At 43.2% G+C, this 20,622-nt stretch overlaps 1 protein-coding gene across 2 annotated transcripts in view; it reads right to left on the reverse strand.

Annotated features, from left to right (window-relative positions):
• Positions 1-1,665: 1,665 nt before the first annotated feature.
• The window catches only part of LOC143280418 (cyclin-dependent kinase 14-like), a 169,873-nt gene continuing 150,916 nt past the window's right edge, over positions 1,666-20,622 (reverse strand). For both annotated transcript variants that reach the window (XM_076585058.1, XM_076585067.1), the window contains exons 7-18: positions 20,230-20,309; positions 18,618-18,712; positions 16,840-16,902; positions 15,205-15,266; positions 13,858-13,919; positions 12,530-12,650; positions 11,602-11,695; positions 10,554-10,617; positions 7,397-7,494; positions 5,484-5,574; positions 4,149-4,271; positions 1,666-3,562 (exon numbers count right to left, since the gene is read on the reverse strand). In XM_076585058.1, the coding sequence (XP_076441173.1) occupies positions 4,156-4,271; positions 5,484-5,574; positions 7,397-7,494; positions 10,554-10,617; positions 11,602-11,695; positions 12,530-12,650; positions 13,858-13,919; positions 15,205-15,266; positions 16,840-16,902; positions 18,618-18,712; positions 20,230-20,309 (946 nt within the window). In that variant the 3' untranslated portion in view covers positions 1,666-3,562; positions 4,149-4,155. The remainder of the gene's footprint in view (positions 3,563-4,148; positions 4,272-5,483; positions 5,575-7,396; positions 7,495-10,553; positions 10,618-11,601; positions 11,696-12,529; positions 12,651-13,857; positions 13,920-15,204; positions 15,267-16,839; positions 16,903-18,617; positions 18,713-20,229; positions 20,310-20,622) is intronic.

Genomic DNA, 20,622 nt, shown 5'->3' on the forward strand with positions numbered 1-20,622 from the left:
GCAATTCTCAAAGGAAAAAAGGTGATGTCAGAAGCATGGTGAGGTATCAGGCACAGTGTTGTGTGGCCTCAACCAGTCCACGACAAGACGCACAATGCACGCATGGGAGTGCTATAGGTGAAGACGTCAACACAGGCAAACTCACAATCATACACACATACTTGTAACATCACAAAAAGCCATACAGTTCAACACAATCTGTTTTGAAGAGTCTGTCCCTCATCTCAAATAACAAATGTCTCAGACCCAGCTGCAGGTGGGTGGGTCTTGCTTCAAGTTACACTAGCTGTATCAGTCGTCGTTAAGATCTGAGCCGCACCCCACCCCTCAGCCAACAGTCCACACGCACACACCGACATCAATACACAGCCTGGGCAGAGAACCCCCCCTGTCTAATTGCACATGTTGGGTTTGTAAGCATGAAAGCTTGTTCACTGAGGAGACACATAAAGATACCAACAGGATGAACTTTGATCAGGGGTGAGTGATATGAAGACTTCAACAGGATTTCATGGCTTCTACAACAGGTTGGTGTAGACCAATGGGGTATGAACCCTGAGAAAAAAACAAAACCAAAACAAAAGCATCAACGCTGTCAACCCTCCTCCCCGCCACACCCCTTGTTCTGGGGATCTGACAAACTGATGCAAAACTTGATGACACATGCAACTTTGTCATTCACGACAGCAAATCCCAATCCATAAAAAAGTAATAAAATTATCCATGTAAACATTTTGAAAATACATCTCTTTGATCCAACACAGTTTTGTTTCTGAGACAGATTTTTGTTGTTGATCTTTTCATTTTTTTGTTTTTTTTTTTAAATGAAATATAATCTCAGCATACACAGACATGAACATACTTGAAAACTGGTTTGTGTATATATGTTGCATGTTTGTGTGTCAGTGTTTCTCCAAACCATCTGCCCCCTCCTCCCATGCCCCACCCTCAACCCTCTTCACCCCACATCTCCCCAACACACCCTAAACAGGCACAAAAAGAACCAGAGTGTATCTACAAATGCATCATGATTTTCTCATCATCCAGCACAGTCAGATGAATGAGAAAGAAAAAAAAATGCACACACGCATACATAGTGGTCGGTCTACGACTGGACACTAATGCACACAGGATGATGACTACAAAGGACATGTTAACCTTACTGTATGGTGATGACCATGGTCTGACAAGGACTCTCAGGCCTATCACAGATAGCTTCAATTGTCCGGTGTTTAAAGTTACCACTGAAAACCATCTTTCTATAGAAACTGCACTCAAATACATTACCATACACCGAGAAGAAAAATAAAATCAGATGGATGAAAAAAAAAAAATCAAACTTGTTAACAATGGTGTAAGGAAGAAGGGAATCATTGTCCAGACCAATCAATCTCTTGTTGTTTTTTTTTCTTTGGCATATCTATTCCATTTTCACACCCCATACCATAAAACGTTTTTCTAATGGAACAGATCTTTAATGGAATAGGTATAAAATAAAAGGACCAATATCCATGTATGGTGACATGTCAAAGTCAAATTTCAAGAGCAAAGGATGATGCGATGCCATGACATTATCTCAGAAGGCAAAAGGGGTGTTCCAGACTGTTTCAGTGGGGATTTCAAGTTAAAAAATAAAAATTACAAAGTGTTCAAAATATTTTATTAAAAAAAAAGAGAAAAGAAATGAGAAGGCAAATGAGGTGTTGTACAAAGTCCATGTCAATGGGATTTCATGTCTGTCAAAACAAATCATCATATTCTTTTGTTCATTTACTGAGCACTAAATACATCTGTCACACGGCATGTATATGAAACGCAGACAACTCCCCCAGACCTTGAATAAAAACCGCAGTCCATACAAACAGAGTGAAATCTCTCACCCAACTCAGGTGTGTGGCACAACAGGCGCACAATCTCAATCCAGTCACCGTCACATGCAAGCAGGGAAGAATGGCGCACAACACAGTGTTTGATGTACGACAGACTTCATTCATCCTTGGACAATCCAGCCACCAGACACACACAGCTGACTGCTCCACTGTTTGGAGCAGCTCACACAGACAGACAGAGAGACAAAACTGCAAGATGCTGGGGGTGTGGTGGGGAGGGGGGGGGGAGGTTCAGGGATCCAAGAAAAGACAAGATTCCAGAAGCCGTCATTTCTGTGAGAGAGATGAGAGCCATGAGCAGCCAGTGTTTTCAGCAGTGACCCAGGGGGTGAGACACACAGCCCTGGCTTTGCTGATCCCTGCCCTCAGTCAGTCAACACTGGCTGCTGTGCATCATGCTCTGTTCCTCCAGTTCTTTCAAAATCATCATCAAAAAAGAAGAAAGAAAGAAAAATATCACAATCCTGTTTGGATTTTTCATCCAATGAATGGTAACTGACACTGATATTGTCCATTTCTGGACTGTTTTAATATGAAAATGTATTTGTTTTAATGTGTCTTTTTTTCCTCTCCTTTTTTTTTATCTATTTGATTTTTGCTTTGTAGAGAAAGTTGCTTCTGTTTTAATCAATAATCTAATCTGCTGCATACCTTTGTTTTGAGGATTCTTCACACACACCAAGTGCAGTGTGTGGCCGCTGTGGTCAGGGTTTCCACATGAACCACATCAAACTGGACCAGCCTCTAACTCAAGTCTACTGTCACTGCACAGCTGTCCGTCCTTCCAAATCAGACACCAGTGTGTGTACACTGACAGACGCCCCTCACCTCCAGTGCCAGCCCTGGCCCCTTCCCCAGCCATCAACACAGCCTGTCTATTTGTCTGTCTGTCTGTCTGTCCATCTCAGGGTTGTGACACAAGACATAACAATCCATGACAAGATGTACAGTGCCGGTGTACTGTCTAGTGCCATGCTGACTGCAGTGTACATCAGACACATCATGTCTCTCTCTCTCATCTCTCTCTCACACACTCACACACACACACACAACTTGCAGGCTGTATTGTCCTGATGTCCTGTCTTGCACATGCAGTACGGGCATTGTGACTGCTCTCATCCTCCTTGTCCTGGTATCATCTTCCCCTCCCTCACCCCCCCCCCCCACCCCCAAACCCCATTCTTTTTTTTTCTTTTCTTTCTCAGAGTCACTTCCTCTGCCCTCTGTGTGGGATGGATCTGTTCAGACAGGGGTGGTGCCTCTCTCACCTGCCTGCAGTCTGGGTTTTTTTTCACCCCATTCCTGTTCCCTCTTGTGTACCTTGTGTGTTCACGTGGTCAGCCTGTGTGTTCACGTGGTCAGCCTGTGTGTGAGGCACCTGTGAGAGCTGACGTCAACAAACAACGCTTGACTGAGGATGACAGTGAAGCAGCGTCACACCATCGTAGTCCTGCTGAGCCCTGACTGCCGCGTCACAGTGCCTGACGGCGTCACCAGCACCTCACAGCACTCCTGTCCTGGGATTGGCCGCTTCTGGACTCTCGTCGTCACCCCCACCCCCACCACCCCACATCCTCATCCCTTCAGAAGGTGAACCATGCTCAGCATACACACCGTCCTCCACTCGCTCTCTCTCTCTCTCTCTCTGCTCTCTCACTCATCTGGCGCCATCCCTGAAATCAGACCATCAAAGATCACAAATCTTCATCACCTACGACTCTGTTCTGAAAAATGCAGGTTACTTTTTCAGTTTCAGTTTCAGCTTCAAGATGTCTGAGTATGTGGACATGATCCATATACGCTACACTGCATCTGCTGTTATAAAATAAATCAATCAAAAAAGAAGCAGATGCCAGATTTTCACATAAACCCAACACGCTGATCAGGCCTTGTTTAAGAAATGATCAAGTTCAAAAACTTACAGGAATTTTCATTTGATATGTCACATCAACACTGACTTCTTAAAAACAAAACATCTGAAAACACAGTGGGCCAGAAGAAATCTCTATAAAAAGATTTCAGTCTCAAACATAGTATCCATTAAAATCTTCATCCCTTTAACTAGCAGTATAACTTTTTCAAACAAATATTTTGGCCATCCGTCGTAAGCTTAGGAAATCATGAAACATCCAACAAATCAGGAGAGGCAATTCAATGACCGTCCACATAAAGCATGGCACGTTAAAAGCACATACTGCACAACACGGGCACACACAACAAGGTCACTGAACCTGTGTGACCTGTGACCCCACCGCTCACCTCATGACTAGACCTTCAGCGTGGTGCGTATACCACTGCGACCGGTAGTGCGCCTCGATGAAGACACCGTCTCGTCCACCTCCGACTGAGGTCTGAGACCAGGAATGTTGAAAATAGAGGCAGCTGTCGAAACAAGATACAGAGCATGATCAGGGCACACAGACCATGAACAGGGCACACATACAGAGGTCAGGGCACACAGACCATGAACAGGGCACACATACAGAGGTCAGGGCACACAGACCATGAACAGGGCACACATACAGAGGTCAGGGCACACGGACCATGAACAGGGCACACATACAGAGGTCAGGGCACACGGACCATGAACAGGGCACACATACAGAGGTCAGGGCACACGGACCATGAACAGGGCACACATACAGAGGTCAGGGCACACAGACCATGATCTGGGCACAAACAAACCATGATCACTGCACACAGACTATGATCAGGGCACACAGGGCACACAGACCATGATCAGGGCTCATAGACCATGATCAGGGCACACATACACAGATCAGGGCACACAGACCATGATCAGGGCACGCAGACATTGACCAGGGCACATACAGAGATCACAGCACACAGACCATGAACAGGGTACATTCTAATCAGACAGACAGACCATGATCAGGGCACACATACAGAGATCAGGGCACACAGACCATGATCAGGGCTCACATACAGAGATCAGGGCACACAGACCATGATCAGGGCACACATACAGAGATCAGGGCACACAGACCTTGAACAGGGCACACACACAGACCATGATCAGGGCACACATACAGAGATCAGGGCACACAGACCATGATCAGGGCACACATACAGAGATCAGGGCACACAGACCATGATCAGGGCACACAGACCATGAACTGGGCATAAGACCATAATAAGGGCACAAACAACCATGATCAGGGCACACATACCTAAACCAGGGCATAAGACCATAATAAAGGCACACATACCATGGTCAGGGCACAAACGACCATGGTCAGGGCATACTGACACTAATCTGATGGTGTACATTACACATCCATGACATGGGTAATTATGATACTCCCATTTCCATCTACATGAGAATCTGAAAAACAATAACCACTGTTAGTGTGTGTGTGTGTGTGTGTGTGTGTGTGTGTGTGTGTGTGTGTGTGTGTGTGTGTGAGAGAGACACAGAGAAAGAAAGACAGAGAGAGAGAGACAGAGACACAGAAAAAAACAGAGAGACAGACAGACAGACAGGCAGACAGAGGGGAGCAAGAAAGCTAGCACACGCTGAAGCCCCCAAGAACAGCGAATAAAACCCCAAAAGAACAGCCTGAGTCCACAGACCATCAGGCAGCTCATGAATCTTTGGGGGCAGATCCAGGAAGTACTCATGCTGCCGTGCCACCACTGCCGAGATTCTCCTGGTGGGTTCCATCTGTAACAACCAGAAACATGTGGCAGTGTAACGATAATGAGACACACAAACACACACACACACACACACAAAGCGGCATTACTGCAACAACCAACCACATGCGACAGTATCACCAAAACTATCGTTATGTCTTGCGGTCGGGAACATTCAGCCGGTGTCGACTTCTCTTCTTTTTAACTTTGGAATTATTTAACAAATGGTTCATCCCTGCTCAGTTTCAGTAGCTCAAGGAGGCGTCACTGCGTTCGGACAAATCCATATACGCTACACCACATCTGCCAAGCAGATGCCTGACCAGCGGCGTAGCCCAACGCGCTTAGTCAGGCCTTGAGAAAAAAAAGAAAGAAAAAAGGTGAATAAATAATAGATAAGCGTACATAAATAAGTAAATAAATACATAAATAGATAAATAAATAAATAATAATTATAATATGAAAAAAAGATAGTAATAATAATAATAATAAATAAATAAATAAGACAACAATGATGATAAATAAGCAAATAAATGTAAAACATGAAGACACGCATTCACACATACACCCACACATGCATAACAGATATGCACCAAACATGCAGTTTCACAAATATGAAAGCACAGTCAAATACACATAAACGCACATGAGCCCCAACACACACATTACCCTGCACCTCCTCTACCCCCCTCCTCCACACACTCATTTCTAGGCTACGTATTGCAGCTTCGTTGGCACACACACACACACACACATGCACACACACACACACACACACACACAAATGAACACTTACTTGTACAAGCACACACACATATGCCCATATCTTACGATCTCCCAGGTCAACATATGTGCAGACCTGCTAGTGCCTGAGCCCCCTTCGTGTGTATATGCAAACAAAAGATCAAATACGCATGTTAAAGATCCTGTAATCCATGTCAGCGTTCGGTGGGTTATGGAAACAAGAACATACCCAGCATGCACACACCCCAAAAAACGGAGTATGGCTGCCTACATGGCGGGGTAAAAACGGTCATACACGTAAAAGCCCACTCGTGTGCATATGAGTGAACGCAGAAGAAGAAGAAGAAGAAGGCCACATCTAGGCCAACGCTTCAAGCAGAAAGATAACCGAAGCGCTGAAACATCATGCAGCGGAATCCATCTTTCAATAAAGACGCTGGAAACAAATTCCCTGGCATCTATCACCTGCACAGCGGAACAGACGAAGCGAGACAAGCTTCTCCATGCATGGCACTATGTTCATTTAATCTGCTGGAAAGGTCTCCTGAAGACTGAAAGCTGGTGATAACAAGTTGTTACGGACTATACAGCTGTTTTTGTATCGGAGGATGGGAGAATCACCAAACAACTTCCACACCTTCAGTGAAAGACCACGAGTCCTTTCATATTACCATGGTCAATTAAAGTTAATCCAAGTTCCGCACTTGGCAGGATACCAGTTTCTTTCAATTAGAAAACACTGCCGGTAGTCACTGGCGATTTATCACCTTCCCTGTTAAGCAAGCAGTTGTGTAAGGGGGGGTAGCTGGAAAGGTCTTATCAGGACTTATCAAGACCCTGCCAAGTTTGATACCTTTTGCAGTTGTGGTGCTTGAGAATATGCCAATGTTAATGTTTCACTCTCTCTCTTAAACACACACACACACACACACACACACAAACCACACACACACACACACACACACAAACCACACACACACACACACACAAACCACACACACACACACACACCCACACACACAAACCACACACACACACAAACACACACACACACACAAACCACACACACACACACACACACACACACACACACACAGTGTACAGACCTCCAGGAACCTGGCAGCCAGCTCGGCAGCGTGGGGAACAAAGGACAGCTTGGGCACACAGCAGTACAGGGGCTGCTTCTGGTACAGGCCAAACTTGTCTGCAACACGACACAATGATAACAATGATAATAATGATAATATGATTGGCTTATATAGCGCGGTTCCCCCCTTTCAAGAACAGGCTCACCAAGCTTTACAGTAAAAACTGTACAACATCCAGCACTCACCTCCCTGCAACACTACAGCCTTCCCTTCAATGCCCCATCATACAGCAACATACACACACACAGACAACACACACACCAACACAGGAGACAGACAGGCAAGCAAGTGGACACAGAAACTGACTACACACATGTACATACATGTACCTTCACACTTACGTAAACACATACAGATATGCAAACAATTCTACCCCATGAGTGGGCGCTACCTCAGAATCATGGTTCGAGTGTTCTTCGTGGCGCCCTCTCATGTTTGTATTTGTATTTCTTTTATCACAACCGATTTCTCTTTGTGAAATTCGGGCTGCTCTCCCAGGGGAGAGCGCTTCGCTACACTACAGTGACACCTTTTTTTTTTTTTTTTTTTTGTATTTTATCCTGCGTGCAGTTTTATTTGTTTTTCCTATCGAAGTGGATTTTTCTACAGAATTTTACCAGGAACAACCCTTTTGTTGCTGTGGGTTCTTTTACATGCACTAAGTGCATGGTGCACACGGGACCTCGGTTTTTCGTCTCATCTGAATGACTAGCGTCCAGACCACCACTCAAGGTCTAGTGGAGGGGGAGAAAATATCGGAGCAGTGATTCGAACCAGCGCACTCAGATTCTCTCGCTTCCTTGGTGGACGCGGTACCTCTAGGCCATCACTCCACTCTGATTAAAATTCAACTTCCAGGTTAGTCTCATTTAATTATACATGAACACCTCGCAGAACCCACGGCCAAAGTACAGACATTTCAATCAATGATGTCAGCTCAGAAAATGAAGGTTACATGCAACTAGCCCAGCAGTAGACCTTGAGTGATGGTCTGGGAGTACTCTTTTGGATGAGATGATGATATGAAGAGATGATAAACAGAGCTCCAGCATGCTGAGCGCAATTAGCGGATGTGAAAGAACCCACAGCAACAAGAATGCAGTCCCTGGCAAAAAGTTTTTCTCAAGGAGGCGTCACTGCGGTTCGGACAAATCTGTACACGCTACATCACATCTACTAAGCAGATGCATAACCCAAAGCATTTGTCAGGCTTTGAGTCCATGCAGCAGCATATATATATTTGTATACATGTCAGAGTGGATTTTTTCTACAAAATTTTGCCAGAGGAAAACACTCTCGTTGCCATGGGTATTTTTTCTTTGCGCCAAGTACATGCTGAAAACGGGTCATCGGTTTATCGTCTCATCCAAATTACTAGACGCTCAGTTTGATTTTCAGGTCAAACTTAGGAGAACGGGTGAGAGCAGGACTCAAACCAGCACTCTCAAGGATACTGTACTGGCAGCGAAGCATCTTAACCATTCTGCCACCATCCTCCACAGCACACTGAGAGAACAGATGGTTGTGAGTGACCCAGAAACAGTCATGCTGATATCACCAACACACCAAGGGACCTCCAAACCACTGCCTGCTGTTGCTGATAAAACTCACACACACACACACACACACACACACACACACACACAGAGTGAAAAATAACAGAAAGAAACTAAATGAGCCCAACATGGAAGTCTGTATTTATTGTACATAATTTACGACAGTGTGTGAGTGTGTGTGTGCGCATGACTAAGTGCATGAATGGATGGGGAGAGTGGGTGAGGGCCAGCTGAGGCTGTAAACTCTCCAGGGTTGAAAGGGTTAACTCCAGGCCATGCAACTGGTGAAATAAGATGCTGTCCGTCTCCTTTCCTTCTTTTGAATGTGAACAGTCTGAAAGGTGTGTCCCCGTCTCACTCAATGGTGCTGATAGGTGCAACAACCATGCGGTTCAAGTGTTGGACTTTGAGAGTCCTGGGTTCAAGTCCTGGTCACAGTGCCTGGTGGGTGATGGGTGGAGATTTCTGCCATCACTCTGGTGAACAGATGTGCAGACCTCCTGGTACCTCAACCCCCTTCATGAGTATACACACATAGAAGATCAAATGTGCATGTTAACTCACTCAGTACGGCCAGTCCTCTCTTCTCCTCTACACAGACCCCTCGGATGTCCAGTGGGTGTCTCAATGACCCAACCTTTAGCTTCCGTCATCAGAATTGTGGTATTCTTTGTCAACATTCACCTCTTCAGTATAAGAGCCTTCCGCTTGCAATATTTTGATGGTGGTAATTGGGGTGAAACGCTGTTAACGTCGTCTCTTTCGCCATTCGTATGGAGAGAGTTAAAGATCCTGTGGTCCATGTAGGCTTTTGGTGGGTTACGGAAACAAGGACATACGGAAACAAGGACAGCATGCACACACCCCCACCCACACACCCCAAAAAAGAACATGGCTGCCTACATTGTGGGATAAGAACAGTCATGCAGGTAAAACCCACTTGTACATGGGAGTGACATGGGTGATGCAACTCACAAACACTGGGGGAGGAGGAGGAGGAGGAGGAGGAGAAGAAAAAGAACAGGAAGAAGAACAAGGAGAAGAACAAGAGGAACATGAAGAAGAACACACACACACAAAATTATAAAACAAGCAACAAAGACATACGTACACATTCACGCCCACACACTCAAACACACACAAACACACACACGCACTTACTGTTCACACATACACATACATTCAATTTTTCATTCATCATGGCATGGCAGCTAGTGGACTGAGTACAAGCAAGCATTTGCAAAAGACCGCAAGTAGGTTGATCAAATGTATCGAATAGAAATATTCTTATCTTAGTTTTAAAGAGAGATATGGCTGGAATTTGACGACATGTCTTTGGAAGCATGTTCCATTCGATGCTTCCATTAAATGAGAGACTCATCTTAAATAAATCAATTTTAGGCTTTGGGACAATAGCTCTATCTGAATTACGTTGGAACTGGAAACAAAATAACGATTTTAAATATTGTGGGCATGCGTTATGAACAATTTTATGCATAAGAATCAATGTGTTATATCTAATAAGTAAGAAGAAGAAGAACAAGAAGAAGACAACTTACTGGTGTTGAAGTGAGGGAACCTGGTGACACCTTCCCATGTCTGTTCGTTGGGTGTGCCCAGAATCTGCACACACACACAAACACACACACACAGCCATCAGTTAGTAAACTGCTGTACATACAAGGAGGAAAGGGCAAAAAAAATGGTTCAGACGATCATCTGCCAATACAGAGTCTGTGAGGGTCTGGGTTCCAGTCCCGCTCTCGCTCTTTCTCCAAAACTTGACTGGAAAATCGAGCTGAGCGTCTAGTCATTTGGATGAGACGATAAACCGAGGTCCTGTGTGCAGCAAGCACTTGGCACACTGATAAAGAACCCATGGCGAGAGTGTTGTCCTCTGGCAAAATTCTCCAGAAGAAATCCACTCTGACAGGTACACAAACATATATGCATGCACTCAAGGCCTGGCTAAGCGTGTTGGGCTATGCTGCTGGTCAGGCATCTGCCTAGCAGATGTGGTGTAGCGTATATGGATTTGTCCGAACGCAGTGATGCATCCTTGACAAACTGAAACTGAAACTGTATATACACTGTTTACATACTGCTGGCTTTGTATTCAGTACACACTGTAGTATGCTTTGTAAGTAGAATACTGTTGCAAAAGGAGGAGTTTGTATTATACTCCATGTTTGGTGATACATATACTTATGGGTCGTTTTTTCACTATTAGCTGCGCGAAATTTGGCCAAGCAGATATATATATATGTGTGTGTGTGTGTGTGTGTGTGTGTGTGTATGTGTGTGTGTGTGCGTGTGTATGTGTGTGTGTGTGTGTGTGATGTGTGTATGTATGTGTGTGTGTGTGTGTGTGTGTGTGTGTAATGGAAGTACACAGCCTTGTCACACTTTCTCAAACCTAAATGGACCTCTACAGCAGCACTGTTAGTCATCACCCCCCACCATCACTCATCATCACCAAAATACAGAAAACAAAACAAACGAAAAAAAAAAAAAGTCTAAATATTATATAGCGGGATGCAAAAAAAAACCAAAAAAAAAAAACCGAGCAATCAATCAGCCTGACCAACAGGGGATGTCCAGGCTTACCTTGAAGATCTTGTCCAGCTGATCATAGGCGTCCTTCATGCCAGGGAAGGTGGCCTGACCGGAGATCATTTCCGTGAAGATACAGCCCACGCCCCTGCGCGGCAGGCAGAACACAGGCACCACCTTAATCCAATCTCCCCAGGAAAATCCCCTACATCTGTCATACTCCATAACTATGATCTCTTTATGGACCACTGAACAGAGAACTGGATCACACAAAACGAGAAACAAATTGGAAACTGAATCTATTTTTGTTAAGAATATCAAAAGTGTTTTACACCAACCATAAATAATATATACAAAAAAAAAAGAAGAGATTAAAATGGAAAAAAAAAAATCTCAAAAATGTGAAGCAACATACCATGTGTTAACTATTTAGCCACCGAAAGTGTACTTTCAAATTTATACAGAAAACAAGATTCAAACGAAAGAGAAATAGAAAAGAAAAGGAGAGAGGAGCAAGACAAAAAGTGACAGAGACAAGACATTACAGAAAAAACAACGACAATAGAATGACACAAATGAAAGAACAAGAGACAGACAGGCAGACAGACAGACAGACAGACAGACAGACAGAGTGAAAGACAAGACACACATAATAATAATAATGGATACTTATATAGCACACTATCCAGAAATCTGCTCTAGGTGCTTTACAAAAACGCTTTGTTAACATAAAACATTACATCTATGTTACATACACACACCAAAATATGACTACACACACACACACACACACACAACACTGCGTACATATTTTAACAATACATGTGTATCTAACACATACGCACATACATAAATAAGAGGGTGGGTTTGGGGAAGTCAGGGATTCCCATTCCCATGCCCACCTGCTACAGCCTGCCCCCACCCCACACACCCTCACCCCGCCCCAAGGCCTCCCCAGTGAGGACAAAGTGTGGGGACTGACCACATGTCCAGAGAGGTGGAGTACTGCGTGGAGCCCAGCAGGATGTCCGGGGGCCGGTACCACAGCGTCACCACCTCGTGGGAGTACGTGTGGCTCGGAATGGATTTGGCACGTGCCAGACCTGACAGCCATCAGACAGCACTCGGTCAGTGCGCTTGCTGCAGCGCTCACATGGTATCACAGACATCTGGTTTTTCAACGTATCTTTATTCCGAAAATAAAATATACATGTACGCATCAACAGCAAAGCAACAAGTCACAGACGTTTGGATTTTAAACGTATCTTTATTCAGAAAACAAATTACACATGTATGCATTAACAGCAGTGCAACAAGCTAACAGCTTGCTGAGTAACTAGCTAAAAGCTTATATTGTGCTCAAACATGTGATAAATCATGTTTTGTTTGGGTTCATTTGACAGCAGGTGAACGTTACAGTTATGCAGTAATGTTGAAATGAATATTTTCCAGATGCATATAAATGACATTTACTGACATCAATGTTGCTTTCTTTGTGCAGCAGTGGCTATGGTTTTACTTCAAGGCACAGACATTTACATCAACACTTTTCTTTGTGTGCAACTACCATGTTCAGGCTGATAAGTTTTGTGCACATGTAAACACATGCATGTCGATGTTCTTTTGTTTTTTCACATTGTCCCAAAGCATGGGACAATGCAAGTGTGGTGCAAGAACGCATTCGTATAAGACTGAGTACTTCTGGATGTGCGGCGGCAAGCTTGCAGGTATACGAAGAATTCACATGCGCATGTATGTACCCTCACTCCTGGGTATACAGTTCTTAAGAGCAAGGCCAGGTCACACTGCACCCTCTGCCTTTCTCCACGTCAGCCCACGAGGAGAAAGTGCACCCAGACACACACACCATCACCCCCCCCCCCGCACACACACACACACACACACTGACATAATCAAAGCACCATACTGTCACAAACACAGCCACTGCTCTCTTATCTGCCTCCTGTTGGCAGAACTGATTGGTCCTGTGATAGCTGCCTGCTGTTTCACCACAAAGCCTATCTCTCTCTCTCTGCCTTTCTCTCTCTGTGCCTCTCTTCACCTCAAGCACTTTATGCACATCCTACAGAGCTGCCAGTAATACTCTCTCCACTGTCTCTCACCCTCATGCTGTCTAACCCACACCAATACATTTTTTTTTTCTTTGGCTGAACAGTTACTTTGAATAAAAACAGATATTTGGGGGGATGTGGGGGATGTAAGGGAGACACACACTCAATGCAACCTGTGGATAAAACATGCAGCCTGTGGACAAAGAGTGCAGATGACACTCTGTGAGGACATACGTACCAAAGTCTGCCAGCTTCAGTTCGCCCATCTCGCTGATCAACAGGTTCTGAGGCTTGATGTCCCTGAAACCAGCCATCATGTGGACGTCACACAACAGAAAAAAGGGTTTTTCCAATGAATACACAACCACCGTTCAAATAAAAAATTATGTTACTGATGGGCGCAACAGTTGAGTGGTTAAAGCATTGGACTTTTAATCCGAGGGTCCCGAGTTCAAAACCTGATCACGCTTTCTGATGGGTAAAGGGTGGAGATTTTTCCAATCTCCCAGGTCAACAGATGTGCAGACCTGCTAGTGCTTGAAACCCCTTTGTGTGTATATGCATGCAAAAGATCAGATACACATGTTTAAGATCTTGTAATCCATGTCAGCATTTGGTGGGTTGTGGAAACAAGAACATAGCCATCATTCACCCCTTCGAAAACACAGTATGACTGTCTACATTGATTGATTGATTGATACGGATACTTCTATAGCGCCTATCCTCGGTCGGAGACCAAGCTGTAAGCGCTTTACAAACACGGGGTCATTTGCACAACAGGCTGCCTACCTGGGTAGAGCCGACTGACGGCTGCCACTGGGCGCTCATCATTCGTTTCCTGTGTCATTCAATCAGATTTCAGGCATGCACACATACACACTCAGACAGACAGACTGTTAACATGGTGAGGACAAAACAGTCACACAGGTAAAAGCCCACTCATGTATACAAGTGGACATGGGGGTTGCAGCCCAAGAACGAAAAAGAAGAAAATCATGTTGCTTATTGTAAACTGCACAGGGGCCATTTTGGGGCTGGCAGAACAGTTCAAAACCTTCAGAGAGAGGCATGGTGATTTGAAGAACAAAGCCAGCACACTTTCTCTCCAGATACTTCCTCCGTCCCGCCCCCCACCCCCCCCCCCCCACCACCCTCCCCATTTCTGTCAAGCAGGTAACATAAACCACAAAAACACATTTGATATGGGAGGTGGGGGAGTGAAACAGGGGTATCTGTTTTGTTTTTATTGAAAAAAAAAAAAAGTTTCTCATTTTGCCATTCCTCTTTATCCTATCTCCAGTTGCCTTCTCGCATTTCATCTTTTCCGAAACAGAAAAGAGAGACAGATACATGGACAGATAGACAGACATAGATACAGGAACAGATGGAGATACAAATAGCAGACAGACATACAAGTAGATGAATAAACAAACCAAAAAAAAAAAAAGAAAACGAATCCAATAAAGACATGAAAAATAAATCTCACACGCAATAGACAGACAGAAAGGTGGATGATGAACAAACACAAAAAGAATGAAAACCAATCCAATAAACACACGAAATAATCACACACAATGTATCTCACCTGTGCAGTATCCTCCGTTCGTGGCAGTAACCCAAGCCCCGCAACAGCTGGTACAAAAACAACTGTAACACACACACAGACAATGCTGTTACAACCCCTGTTACACATAGCTGGTATCACAAGAAGTCTAACACCAACACACAATACACGTGCTAATAAAACACCACAACGGCTGCTGCTAAAACAACTGAAACTCCCACGCACAAACACAAAAAACAAAAAAAAACAAAAAAAAACCCTGTAACACCCATTGACAACAGACTGAACAATGAGTGATATGACAGCTGCAAATACATAATGAAACAAATGTTTATGATAACTGTATGGCTGGTTCACGGTGCAGTCCAAGTTCTGATAGCTTACAAATACCATCAACTTTTCTCTCTCACATACATACACACAAGAATACATAGGAAGAATAATGTGCAATATGCAGGATGAATGTACAATGAATATGTCTAATGCTAACGTCCATATTCTAAATATATTTCTGTTTAATAATTACGATGTAATAATTAATTGCAATGTTTTTAAAAGCGAATATGTGAAATGCTTTTATTTCAGAACATATGTTTATTACTCTTGTTTAATCAAGTTATCCGCGTGTGTGGGGTGGGTGGGTGGGTGGGTGGGGGGGTGGGGGTGCGGTGCGGGTGTGTGCTGATTATCTGGTTGTGGTTTTCCGCAATTCATCTTTATTCTTATCTTATCTGTCTATTATAATCAATGTGCAGTATAGTAGGCTATGTTTATAATTATATTCAAATAATGTTTCTTAATTCTTTCTGTTTTTACATTAAGAATACTAGTTATTACCTGCAGTGTGTGGATGTATGTATGAAACGATGTATGTGATATGTTTTACATTTGTATCTTCGTAATATTTGTAGGGGCTGTTGTTGGCTTTTACAGTTATGGTCCCCATGTTGTTTACTTGTCTATGTTGTGATAATGCACCTGACCAAATTTCTCCAGTTGGAGATAATAAAGTTATTCTTATCTTATCTTATATAGAGAAAATGAAAGAAAATCCTACAATTGAAAAAAAAAAATATATATATATATCATCCCAATTTCATGGATGGAAGGAGGAGGAGAAAAGGAGCTGGTTTAACATCACATGAACATTGGGTTGAAGAACAACAACTCCATCACAAATCAAAACATAAGAAAGCATAGTCATCAACTGTATGTTTCATTATCATACATGCTGACGCATCACTCAAGACAACAGAGATTTATCCTTGTTAAGTCCACCATATTTTTTTGGAAAAGTATACAAAGACCAGACATTAAATTCAAACAACAGTATGAAAACATCAGTATTTTCCAGCTTCAGCATTTTGCCACAGTGGGAGGTTCTTGGGCAGGATCTCTACAAATGCATCACGCATCAGCAAAGCACAGGCATAAACTGAGCTGTTTTGCTTTAAAAAAAAAAAAAAAAAAAAAAAAATTTCATCCACATTTCTTGTGCTTGCATCCATGTTTAGATGGATTCCCTGAGGGGGGTGGCCATTGTGGGGAACATTGGGCAGGAAAAATAATAACCAGTGAGGTTTGTGCGTGCGTGCACACACACACACACACGCACACGCACAGAGCATCAGTTCAACATGACAAAACGGCACTTACCTTGACATTGAATGCATTGAGACCACCAGGGTATTTTTCTAAATACTGACTCAGATCTGTATGCTGTTGACAGAAGAAGAAAAAAAGGATAGGCTGTATTTTTACAGCATTTGTAAATGCCCTAAATGTTATTTTACAACATATGTAGATGCTACTAACATTATTTTGCAGCATTTTCAGACTGTACTACATCATTTATCATATTTGTATATTTCCCCCTTTTCTTGGGAGTCAAAATGGTTACACTTCTTATTCTTCCATGCAGACCTTATCATTTACACTGTTTACAAGCTCATACATAAACCAGCACAGCTGCAAGGCGGGCAATACTTCTCTCATTCCCTGCTTCTCCAAAAACAGCGATGCATGCGTTTCAAACAGTAGGAAAAGAAATTATTTCAATGTGCATACATGCACACACTCCATCATGGTAAATCAGTTGGTATATTGCTGCGTTGTTGTTTTTTGCGTGAGTGTATGTGTGTGTGTGTGTGTGTGTGTGTGTGTGTGCGCGTGTGCTGCCTGCATGCATATGTGTATGTGTGTGTGTGTGTGTGTGTGTGTGTGTGTGTGTGTGTGTGTGTGTGTGTGTGTGTGTGTGCTGTGTGCATGCATATGTGCATGTGTGTGTGTGTGTGTGTGTGTGTGTGTGTGTGTGTGTGTGTGTGTGTGCTGTGTGCATGCATATGTGTGTGTGTGTTCATGTGTGTGTTTTTGTTTTGTGTGTGTGTGTGTGTGTATGTGTGCGTGTGCTGCCTGCATGCATATGTGCATGTGTGTTCTTGTGTGTGTGTGTGTGTGTGTGTGTGTGTTCAGATTTCCTGGTTCAGTGTAGGCCCCCACACCTGAGGCGAGGCTGTCTGGCTGACAAATGGTAATGTCATCATAACGTTTTACTGTCTTCTTTTCTTCGCCCTCCCCACACCCTTTATTTTTTTCTCCTTTTAGCTATTTCATAGAAATTTAAAATGTTCAACAGAATTTGGGTGACTCAGCATGTGTGCATTTTTGGGAGTGGGGTGGAGGTGGTGGTGGGGAAGTGTGTGCGTGCATGTGTGTGTGTGTGTGTGTTTTGTGTGTGCAAACATGCGTGTATGCGTGAGTGTGTGTGTGTGTGTGTGTGTGTGTGTGTGTGTTGTATTGTGTTGTGTGTTGCATGTACCTCTGTGTGCATGAAAAAAAAAAAGAGACAGGAGTGAGAGAATAATTCGGAGTGACTCAGTCTGTGCGCCTGCATGTGTGCACATGTTCATGCGTCCATGCATGCAAGCGTATGCAAGTGATGTTCTTAAAGGGAATATGCTTGACGACAATACATACACTAAGTTTTTGTTATGTTTTAACACCATTTAACACAGAGTTGAGCTGAGCCTTAACTCTCTCCATACGAACGGCGAAAGAGGACGACGTTAACAGCGTTTCATCCCAATTACCATCATCAAAATATTGCAAGCAGAACGCTCTTATACTGAAGAGGTGAATGTTGACAAAGAATACCACAGTTCTGATGACGGAAGCTAAAGGTTGGGTCATTCAGACACCCACTGGACATCCGAGGGGTCTGTGTAGAGGAGAAGAGAGGACTGGCCGTACTGAGTGAGTTAAAGGGAATGTGCTTGATTAACAAATATGTGCACAAAGTTTATCACATCTTTACACCATGTAACGCAGAGCAAAGCTGAGCATGACACTGATATGCTCGCTCGCTCACTCCCACCCACCCCTCCCCCTCACACACAGAGCACTCTAAAAGAGATGTAAATCAGGACACCACTCACCACATATTCAAATACAAAGGTCAACGTTTCTTTGGTATGAATGATATCATGGAGGGTGACTATGTTGGCATGGCGAAGACCTTTTAGCAAAGAAGCTGAAACAAAAAAAGAAAAAGAAAAAACGATAAGTGGCACAAATGTATCATTTATTTCTTCATTGTAAATTCTACAATTTTTTTCCCTTTGCTTTTGTTCTTGAGGGCATGAATTATACACCTGACCACGTTTGGATGTGGTTTCAGAGAAAACTTGATGATGACTACAATGATAATAATGTTGATGATAACAATATGAACAAGATGACTGCTGGTGCTGGTTGAAAGACAACTGATAGTAATAATACTCTGCCTCAAACACAAAGTATGATGATGACGACGACGACGATGATGATGATGATAATAATAATGTTGATGAAAGCCAAAGTGATCATCACTTTATTAACTGTCTAGAATATGTCTGTGCCTGTGGACTCATTCCCCTGCATATACATGTGGACAGTTAATAAATAATAAAGAGTGGTAATTCTCTTCATTCACAAGGTAAACAACTTCAAGTCAATGCAGCTTATGTTACCAGTTCAGCCAGCACAAAAGGTAAATGAAAGGTACACTGGAACAAACCCAGACACTTCCTCAAAAAAGGAAACTCCAGGCTTGTCCTTATGCAAAAAAAAAAAAAAAATAAAAAAAAATTATAATAATAAAATAATAATAATAATAAAATTTTAAAAAGAGAGAGAGAGAGAGACCTATCATTTGACACGTACACACAGCAGCAATGACGGAAGAAATGTTCAAGCACAAATTAGTTTTTTTATTCAAGATTGGCGTAGCCTTTTCATCCTGAATATGCTACACAGAATATATAGACAACACAAAACAAACTCATGGTTGCCTCTGCGGTTTTTGGTTTTTTGTTTGGTTGGTTGGTTGGTTGTTGTTGTTTTTTTTTACCCGAAATGAAAGAACAATGAGGCCAGGAGAGTTAAATGATTAACAAATAGTAAAGAGTGGTAACTCTCTTCATACACAAGGCACACAACTTCAAGTCAGTGCTGCTTATGCTACCAATTCAGATATCCCACAGGTAAATAAACAGTACATAGAGACAAGGCACACACTGCGTGCATCCAGAATGAGTCTCCACCAACACAGTGGAGTGATGGCCCAGAGGTAACGCATCCACCTAGGAAGCGAGAGAAGGTGGTTAAACAGCATACACCTTACATGTGGTATATACCCCCTCTTCCGTCTCACATCACAACATTATTATATCCACACACCCAGTTCAGACATCTGACAGGGAGACCACATCTGCCAGCACCTTGCAAGCTGCTTGAGAACAGTGACACAGACCTCTGTCAGCCTCTGCCTGTCGTGCCTGCTGGCATTCCATGCAATCTCCCTGTGTCAGCGCTGCAAGGCTCCGGAGCCACTTGCATGAGTCCAACGATGATGACACAACGTGCTGTTATCTTTTGTTCCTCCGAGAGATCAACCAGGATCAGTCATCAGTCTCGGTTCCAACCCTCCCACATCCAGAATTTTTTTTTCTTTTTTTTTTCTTTTTTTTTTTAATGAAAAATAGAAAATAAAATCAATAAATAATATACCTTCTCGTATAGCAGTGAATGGAGCCCCTTCTTCCTCCTGTAATCGGATTTCCTTCAAGGCTATGATCTGGTTGGTTAAACTGCAACAGACAGACAGATATCAAGGCTATGATCTGGTTGGTTAAACTGCAACAGACAGACAGATATCAAGGCTATGATATGGTTGGTTAAACTGCAACAGACAGACAGATATCAAGGCTATGATCTGGTTGGTTAAACTGCAACAGACAGACAGATAACAAGGCTATGATATGGTTGGATAAACTGCAACAGACAGATATCAAGGCTATGATCTGGTTGGTTAAACTGAAACAGACAGACATCAAGGCTATGATATGGTTGGTTAAACTGAAACAGACAGTCAGATATCAAGGCTATGATATGGTTGGTTAA

The sequence above is a fragment of the Babylonia areolata genome, chromosome 1 (assembly GCF_041734735.1).
Source record: "Babylonia areolata isolate BAREFJ2019XMU chromosome 1, ASM4173473v1, whole genome shotgun sequence".
Lineage (NCBI taxonomy): Eukaryota > Metazoa > Mollusca > Gastropoda > Neogastropoda > Buccinidae > Babylonia > Babylonia areolata.